The sequence below is a fragment of the Camelina sativa genome, chromosome 16 (genome assembly GCF_000633955.1).
Source record: "Camelina sativa cultivar DH55 chromosome 16, Cs, whole genome shotgun sequence".
In the NCBI taxonomy this organism is placed as follows: Eukaryota; Viridiplantae; Streptophyta; class Magnoliopsida; order Brassicales; family Brassicaceae; genus Camelina; species Camelina sativa.
In genome coordinates this window covers 59089-67970 of record NC_025700.1, presented here as the reverse complement: position 1 = coordinate 67970, position 8882 = coordinate 59089, and the positions used below count along the sequence as shown (strand labels likewise).

At 39.3% G+C, this 8882-nt stretch overlaps 3 protein-coding genes across 3 annotated transcripts in view; all 3 read left to right on the top strand.

Annotated features, from left to right (window-relative positions):
- The window catches only part of LOC104748976 (guanine nucleotide-binding protein subunit gamma 1-like), a 1570-nt gene extending 524 nt beyond the window's left edge, over positions 1-1046 (top strand). The window contains exons 2-4 of the mRNA XM_010470547.1: positions 357-409; positions 530-574; positions 658-1046. Coding sequence (XP_010468849.1) covers positions 357-409; positions 530-574; positions 658-742 — 183 coding nt within the window. The 3' untranslated portion in view covers positions 743-1046. The remainder of the gene's footprint in view (positions 1-356; positions 410-529; positions 575-657) is intronic.
- On the top strand, positions 1900-3588 carry LOC109129418. Its single transcript, XM_019237641.1, has 3 exons — positions 1900-2930; positions 3045-3260; positions 3502-3588. The coding sequence occupies exons 1-3, from the start codon at positions 2778-2780 to the stop codon at positions 3586-3588; spliced, it is 456 nt and encodes a 151-aa protein (XP_019093186.1). The 5' UTR covers positions 1900-2777.
- On the top strand, positions 3291-6153 carry LOC104753157. The gene is made up of 4 exons (XM_019237424.1): positions 3291-3956; positions 4071-4931; positions 5035-5239; positions 5349-6153. The coding sequence occupies exons 1-4, from the start codon at positions 3804-3806 to the stop codon at positions 5879-5881; spliced, it is 1752 nt and encodes a 583-aa protein (XP_019092969.1). The 5' UTR covers positions 3291-3803; the 3' UTR covers positions 5882-6153.

The following is an 8882-nucleotide window of genomic DNA, read 5'->3' as shown; positions in this document are numbered from 1 at the left end:
TTTTTTTTTTTTTTTTTTTTTTTTTTTGTGGTTACAATTCTGATTTCTTTACTCTAATATGCTCAAAATCAAATCTATTGGAAACTTTCTGGATTTCTCTTTGGATCCACTATATATATATTTTTTTTGTTAATGGTTCTCTTATCCTGAGGGATGATGTACTACAAGTATTACTTATCTCATAAGGTTATGTGTTCTATTATATATACAGTACTCCAATCCAGCCCTGTTAAAGTTTAGACGATGGCCTTGGACGCTTTTACACCTCTTCTTGCTTCTAATAACCGATATTTAAGTAGCCTTTAACTCTTTCTTTCCATTTTTTTTTAATTTATTTCATCTTATATTGTATCCAGAAAGAGTTGGTAGAGGTCGAGAAGACCGATATTGTATCAAACGTGTGTGAAGAGTAAGTTAGGGAAACTCAGTCCTTTCTTAGCTCCTCTAGGTTTATTATTCTCTGGATTTGACTGGAAACTTTTTGCTGTTGATTGCTGATCAATCAAACTTATATTGCCTTGATTCACAGGCTGCTCTGTTCCATCGAGAAAGAACCCGACCCTCTGTTGCCACTGTGAGTACTTCTAAACCTTGCAACTCTATAGTCTTCTTCTTTTTGACTCGGAATAACTCTGACTAATGCTGTCGGGCTGGCAGAACCATTGGACCTTTGAACTTAGGATGGGACCGTTGGTTTGAAGGACCAAATGGAGGAGATGGCTGCAGATGCTTAATACTTTGATTCAGGAGGAGAGAGTAATGTTACATATAGTTTCTCGCTAAGATATCTTTAAAGAGAAAAGCAAAAAAAGCGTACAGATTAATGAGGGCATTGGATTGGCATAGAATGGCTTAGTTGCACGTACGTTACAGTGTATGTATAAGATCTGAATCTGACATGCGAGCAATGGAGTTTCAGCTTCTCGCTTTCTTTTCCTTAAGTTTGTTGAAAGAAGTTGGAAATGTGCATAATGATTTTTTGGGGACTAATGAGTAATAAGTGGGTAGATCTTGAAGACCGTTAAGTCTGTCTCCCTTTTTTTATATTTTTGTAACTTTTGTCCACATCCACCACCCTCCTCCATAATTCAGATTCACACACACACACGCACACATTCTCGAGGTTCAGAAATGCTGTCGCACCTATTTTTAGATACAAGATAATTGGAACACATAGCACATGCCTCCCCCTCTCTTCTCTTTTGACTACTGTGTTCACCACTTATTACTGTTCTCAACTTATGTATTTCCAATCTTTACAGATAATTTTACCTGTAGGTGTCTGTAAAAGTAGAACCTCCTTTTGGTCTTTTTGTTTCTCTTGGGTTCCAGTGTCACAAACAAAAAAAACAATTGTGAGGGTTCTTTTTATAAAATGATAGAGAATCATTAGTAAAGTATCATTTACGGTTTTTGTTTATTCCGATATAAGAGAGTTTATGCATTCCTAAATATTCCTCAACTTAGAGATGAATAAACAAATAGTGCTACTCTGACAACCTTTGAATATCTGTCAACTAGTCTAATTGGTCAAAATCAGAGCTGATGACATCATTGGAGAGTTCACTGTAATGAAACACATAATGTGTGAATGAAAGGAGAAAGTAAGAGATAGAAATGGGGTTGCCTTGGGCGAATAGAAAATATGATTGAGCAGACGGAGGAAGCACGTTACATTGTGCAGGAAATCTGGTAGTGAGAGAGAGAGAGAGAGAGCAGTCTGCACAGTACATAAAAATATTTGATTGTATGTATAGATTCAAGCACTTAGCTCGTGATGAAACATATATGCATTATAAAGAGAGAGAGAGAGAGAGACTCAGTCACATGCTCACAACAATCACATAAAGCCAAACAATACAATAATAATACTAGTATATGATTTTTGGTTGGTTTTATATAATTAAAATGACTAGGATAAGTAAGATAGCCGTTCTCTCTCTCTCTTTTGAAGTTGTAAATACAACCTCGAGTAACTTGTTTGATGAAATGGAATGGACTAAAAATAACTAAAACAACAATGTCTGTCTTGCGATTCTGAACGGAAACTCAGGGCAAGGGGGAAGGGTTAGCGCTCTCAATTGGTTGGCCAGAAACCGTAACTTTTAAGTAAAAAAAAGAGTAAAGAAGAAGAGCATTGCCTTTGGGAGTTGGGAATGAGAGAGAGAGTGTTAACGGTCATACTTGTTGTGTCATGTCTTCTAATGAGAGTGCCACGTCGATGTCGGTCAACTGTATGGGGTCTACTTATTCTCCCATCTTCGGTTCCGTACCTTTACTTATTTTCGCACCTTTTCTTTTTTTCTTTTGGTTACGATCTCTCTCTCATGCCTCGAAAGAAATAAGAAGAAAAATAAACGAAATCTAATAAATGATGATGTTGTTTGACTAGAAGAACTGGGTGCAATTTACTAAAAAAACCCTTTTCTAAGTTTTCTTTTCCGGCCATCAACTAAAATAATATGGAAATTGAAGGCAGAGAAAATTGTCAGTAAACTAATAAAAAAGGCAAGGACGTTGATGAGAGAGACTGCGAGAGAGAGAGAGAGAGTGAGAGAGTGAGATGGGTTTAATAGAGAGAGTTCATTAAAATAATACTAAAAGGTTTTGTTTATTAGTTTGGGTCGTGCTTTAAAGAGGAGGAGCCGAAAAGCGGGAGAGAGTGAGGGAGAAAGAGAGAGAGAGAGTGTTGTTGTTTTCTTTTTTCCCTTTTTGTTTTGTTTTGGTAACCAAAGAATCGCCGGAACAAAAAGAAGAAGAAGAATGCGAAGAAGAAGATGGACAACAACAAGAGCATTGGCGTGAACGAGCAAGTTCTCGAGAAGCAAATCGGCGGTTGCATGGCCGGCTTCTTCAACATCTTTGATCGGCCTCATCTCCTCTCTCCCAAGCGTCTCTCCTCCTCCTCCTCCTCCTCTTCCTCTCCGCCGGTAGTAATCTTCTTCTTTCTTTCTTTTCCTTAACAATAAATAACTTATTAAAACTAGGAACAAACCAAAGCTACTCTAATTATTTATGTATGTATGTAATCTATCTTTGTCCAGAGCCCTGAATCTTACTCCGCCTCCGAGAGGAGTTCCCCTCTTGTTGTTAAATCGAGATATCAGAAGAACAAGAGTGTCTATTCTACCCCTGACCTGCTCCTCTCTCCGTCGTCCCCTGATTCCCCTCATCTTCTCACCAGATCCCCGCCGCTCCCTCCCCCCGATCAAGTTCATGGACGATCTCCTTCTTCTNTGCCACGTCGATGTCGGTCAACTGTATGGGGTCTACTTATTCTCCCATCTTCGGTTCCGTACCTTTACTTATTTTCGCACCTTTTCTTTTTTTCTTTTGGTTACGATCTCTCTCTCATGCCTCGAAAGAAATAAGAAGAAAAATAAACGAAATCTAATAAATGATGATGTTGTTTGACTAGAAGAACTGGGTGCAATTTACTAAAAAAACCCTTTTCTAAGTTTTCTTTTCCGGCCATCAACTAAAATAATATGGAAATTGAAGGCAGAGAAAATTGTCAGTAAACTAATAAAAAAGGCAAGGACGTTGATGAGAGAGACTGCGAGAGAGAGAGAGAGAGTGAGAGAGTGAGATGGGTTTAATAGAGAGAGTTCATTAAAATAATACTAAAAGGTTTTGTTTATTAGTTTGGGTCGTGCTTTAAAGAGGAGGAGCCGAAAAGCGGGAGAGAGTGAGGGAGAAAGAGAGAGAGAGAGTGTTGTTGTTTTCTTTTTTCCCTTTTTGTTTTGTTTTGGTAACCAAAGAATCGCCGGAACAAAAAGAAGAAGAAGAATGCGAAGAAGAAGATGGACAACAACAAGAGCATTGGCGTGAACGAGCAAGTTCTCGAGAAGCAAATCGGCGGTTGCATGGCCGGCTTCTTCAACATCTTTGATCGGCCTCATCTCCTCTCTCCCAAGCGTCTCTCCTCCTCCTCCTCCTCCTCTTCCTCTCCGCCGGTAGTAATCTTCTTCTTTCTTTCTTTTCCTTAACAATAAATAACTTATTAAAACTAGGAACAAACCAAAGCTACTCTAATTATTTATGTATGTATGTAATCTATCTTTGTCCAGAGCCCTGAATCTTACTCCGCCTCCGAGAGGAGTTCCCCTCTTGTTGTTAAATCGAGATATCAGAAGAACAAGAGTGTCTATTCTACCCCTGACCTGCTCCTCTCTCCGTCGTCCCCTGATTCCCCTCATCTTCTCACCAGATCCCCGCCGCTCCCTCCCCCCGATCAAGTTCATGGACGATCTCCTTCTTCTTCTTCCTCTCCCTGGAGGTTCTCTAAAGAAGCTCCTCGCCTCTCCCTCGATAGCAGAGCCGTCCTCGATGCCAAAGGTACCCTCAAACCCAGACCGGCCCCACCCGACTCCTCCCCCAGCGTCATCGCACGCCTCATGGGATTAGAGCCATTGCCCCAACTACCTCTCCAGAGATCTGCTTCCGAGTCCAGGCTCTCCAGAGGCTACACTTTTTTCGACTTCCATGATGTCAACAAGGCTCCTGAAGATCCCCCGCCTCCCTCCTCTGCTGTACGCCGTAAGCCTTTCTTCGATTCCGGTGATTTCTTCCCTTCGGACAGAGCCTCCAAAATCAGCGCTCCCCCAAACGATCTCGAAACCTTGAAGCAACTTCTCCAAGCTCTCAGGCTCAAAGGACTCTTGCACTCTTCTAGTTCTAACAAACATCATCACACCCGAATCCACAACCACGTGAATGATGTATCTGCTAGGTCCCCCTCTCACTCTGCCATCAGATCTAGACCCCGCACACCGAGCCCCAGGCGGGATCAGGCCAGCAAAGCAAGCGTCAAGAGTCCGACGACGCTCAAGGAGCAGAGGAGAGTCTCTCCCCTCCCTTGGCAGAGACCCCAACCTCTCCAAACGGGACGCTCCATGTCTTCTCCCAGGAGTATTGTATGTTCCCAAGAGGTAAAAAAGCAGAACCATCCTATCCTATCCTCCTAGTTTTAGCTTCTACTATGCTAGCTAGCTAGCTGCATCTTCTAACTGATGGATGCATCCGTTCGTGCAGATGTGGAAGGTTGACGATTATAACAGACAAGGCAAAACTTTATTGGAGAGATGCGACAAGCTGCTCCACAGCATAGCCGAGATGGCGGCTGCTGAAGCCGCAGACGACTCACAGCCGAGCCCCGTCTCGGTTCTTGACGCATCACTATACCACGAGGACTCTTCCCCATCCCCCGTCATGAAACGCAGCCTTGCTTTCACTGCTGGTACGTACTAGCCAACTCTCTCTCTCTCTCTCTCTCTCTCTCTATCTATCTACAGTACTCTAATATTTGTGGCGTTAACTAACTCTAACTCTACCTTATCTTCTGACAGAATCGGAAGACGAATCTTGGGGTGGCTCCATCTCATCATCGTCAGACTCTGAATATGTATACATCTCCGATATCCTGCGAGCTTCCCATTGCCTTCCACAGGAGTCCGACATCTTCTCCCTGCTGGAAAAGCAGCAATACCTCAAAGGAAAATGCGCCTCCAGAGCCGCAGCTCAGGAAAGACGGCTCATCTTCGACGCAGTGCAAGAGATTGTTGGGCGGAGATGCAGGTTGCCACCGTGGATGATGGTGGCAGAGGCTGATAAGATGCAAGTCATCTGGTCCGAGTATCAGAAGATAAGAAAGACAAAATCGTCCACAGAGGCAGAGGAAGATGACCTCGTGGGATACGTGTGCGGTGTCCTTGGAAGAGATCTATCAGAGGACCGGTGGCGAGATCGTCAGCTGGACATGTCAGAAGCGGTTCTTGACATCGAACGCCTCGTATTCAAAGATCTCATTGGTGAAACCATACGCCATTTGGCTTTTCTTAACAGGTCTTCTGACTCGCTGCGTAGGAGGCTGCTCTTCTGATACAAACTAGGCTTAAATCTCTGACCAGACCACAAATGTCTGAAACAGAACCCCCACCTCCTACCATGTCAGTCCAACGAAAACATGAGAGAGTGATGATGGGTCTTAATTTGTGCTTCTTTTTATGTTTTTTTTTTGGGTTTTTTTTTAGTATATTATCAATTGATATGTGTGAAAGTTAATGGTGATTTATCCATCATCCGTGCATCATACATACTTGCGACTACAAGACAAACCATACACTGAATGCTAAAGGCCACAATCATTTTTTCCTTTCTTTTGTAATATTTTTGAAGTATATTTTGTATTATGACTTTTTAGTTTTGTTTATTTAAAAAGTTATTTTCAACATTAAACTCTAAAAAATTTCCAAAACTAACATTACTAATTCAGATTTTGTTTCCTTAATATTTTACATTTCATTCCAACTAAAAAATAACAACAATCAAATATGGAAATAGAAACTATCGTATATTTAACCACACATTCTATTGTGTTTTAAAAATATTCTATATCTCAATCCTTCGCAAACAATGAAAACAACAATTTGATTCTCATTTTGTTTTACAAAACCTGTGAGCTTTGATTTTTAACGTAAGAAAAATTTCGATTGACATTTTGTTAAATTTTATAATTAACATATATAAACTTAATAAAAAATTTAATTATTACGAAAACGCAAAATTAAAAAAGTCTAAAATACTATATAATGTGGTTGTATAGTAGATTAGTTATAAAGAGAACATATTGGAATTAATAAAATATTATTAAATTTGTATTAACACAGGTTAAATCTTCATTTAATTATTTATCAAGACTACAAATATTAGAATATTTGACATAAAATCAAGTTGATTTAACTAAGATTGTATAAAATAATTAAATCATTAGGAAAATCGTTACTTAATCACAGCGTAAAAATTACTAATTATGTATTGAGATCCCTTATGTTTTGTTATAATAATTAAAAATAAAAATAGAATCTCAAACACTAAACAAAACAAACTAAATATAACAAACAAATAGTTATGAAGTGTATTGCGGGGTAAAAAAATAATATAAATATTTAGCCGCACAACAACCGAAAATTTTAGTTATTACTCTATTTATAAAACATCAAATATTTAACAAATAAATACAACATCTTATTATATAAAGTTTGATGTTAAAATTACTCATTAACAAGATCGTGACATGTATCAATTGTATCATTCAGATGTTGACACATGTCAATTTTAAATTTGTTAAAATTATAGAAAAGAAAAATGTAAAAAATTCAATACCTACCATAAAAAGGTTTTATATAAAAGTAAAATAGAGAAAAAAAAACCTAATTTTATTTAAAATATTTAAACAGTTTTAAAATTTAGAAAAATTATTATAAAAAAATTATATATGTACCGCCGGTTAAAATTTAGTTATGATTCAAGATTGCTGCTACGTGTGTGTACGTTACTCGTATGTTTTGTAGCAACTTGTAGTCCCTTACGTGTTGAGGTTCGGATCGGACTAGACTTTGCAAGTGTTGTGGGCTTCAAATGGACCGTTTATTCCCAATCATATTCTATCCCAAAATTTCATTAGTGACCCATTCAGACCTAACTAGTCTTTTCGCAATTAATATTTGTGAGTAGAGAGAGTGAGAGAAAGAGAACACAAGATGACACAAAAACTCGTGATATATATATATATATATATATATATATATTTTTTCCTCAAAATATAACGCAAAGGCAGTATAGTAGCAAGACACGGATCCAACTACTAGTCTCTTTTCTTTGTGAGAAACAGAATCATATAATAATATCTTCTAAACGATAGGAATCGAGGCGAGGTAGACACAAACACACTTTATACGTTAATGGGAACAAAGCCACGTGAAGGTGGGAAGGACGCACCAATTAGAGTTTAAGCTGACAAGTTAGCACAGGGGTCACAGTCGTGGACCAGTCCACTTCCAACACCACCACAGCCGTCCCTTCGACCCTTTGGCTGACAAATGGTTCCAAGGCATATTTTATATATCTTGGGACCAAGATGGCTTGGGACAAGCTATGCCCCACGACTCTCCCGCTAGTGCTCTCTGGTCGCTTCTCCTCTGCTTCTAGAGACCAACCATTACCACCAACTCTGTTTTCAGTTCACACCTCATTCTGCTTTCTGCAATGCCCACCACCGCACCAATGAATGAGTTGAGAAGAACCCAACTTCTTTCTTCACTGTTCAAAACTGGACTGGTCAAACTCTGGAACACATCATCATCTCTTTCTGACCCTACTACTGCTACACCCGAGATTTCTACTATGGGTGCACAATCTTCACTGGGCCACCTCTTGTCACCGAGTCTCAGTCTCTCTCTCTTTTCTTCTCTTTTTTTTTTTTAATCCTCCATAACATTATACCTTTCTGGTTACTATTACTGACACCGTAGCGCCATTGATCCATGATCCTAATGTTGAGGAAACTGATAGTAACTCTCTGATTGCCAAAGAGATAGTAGTAGCCTTTAATAAAAACCAAGGATAAAAATAAAGGGACAAATTAACCCCCTCGAACAAAAATGGTCATGGACCACCCCCCAGATGATTCTGTCTGAAGAAGCAGTGAGTCCCTCTCTGTTATCCACCTGCCGGATGTTTAGCAAAAGTAAAAAACTAGCTAAGACATAATTTTAAAGCTAATGATCATAATAATAATGTCTGATCAAAAGAATTTAAGAAAAGAAGGGATGATTCATTTAGTTTTGTCAGATAGCGAGCTGCAGCAATGGGAGGGCCTTTAAATCAGTAACAGGAAGACTTACTCATTGGTTGCTTTGCTTTGCTTTGAGCTGTCATTTAGCTTTTGGGGTTACAGAGGATTGTGTTGTTGGGTCCCAACAATACTGAAATTGCCTCCTAATTTCCCACAGAGAGCACAAGGATTTTTTCCCTTACACGTCCTCAGTTGAGTGATCACCACTCTTTTTCTCACAGTCAGATGAATCAGGCACCAATCCTTT

Excerpts from the sequence above, each read along its gene's own strand:
- LOC104753157 (XM_019237424.1), top strand. The coding sequence starts at position 3,804 with ATGGACAACAACAAGAGCATTGGCGTGAACGAGCAAGTTCTCGAGAAG. Across the intron at positions 3,957-4,070 it reads CCTCCTCTTCCTCTCCGCCG|AGCCCTGAATCTTACTCCGC; the intron begins GTAGTAATCTTC and ends ATCTTTGTCCAG. Across the intron at positions 5,240-5,348 it reads CAGCCTTGCTTTCACTGCTG|AATCGGAAGACGAATCTTGG; the intron begins GTACGTACTAGC and ends ATCTTCTGACAG.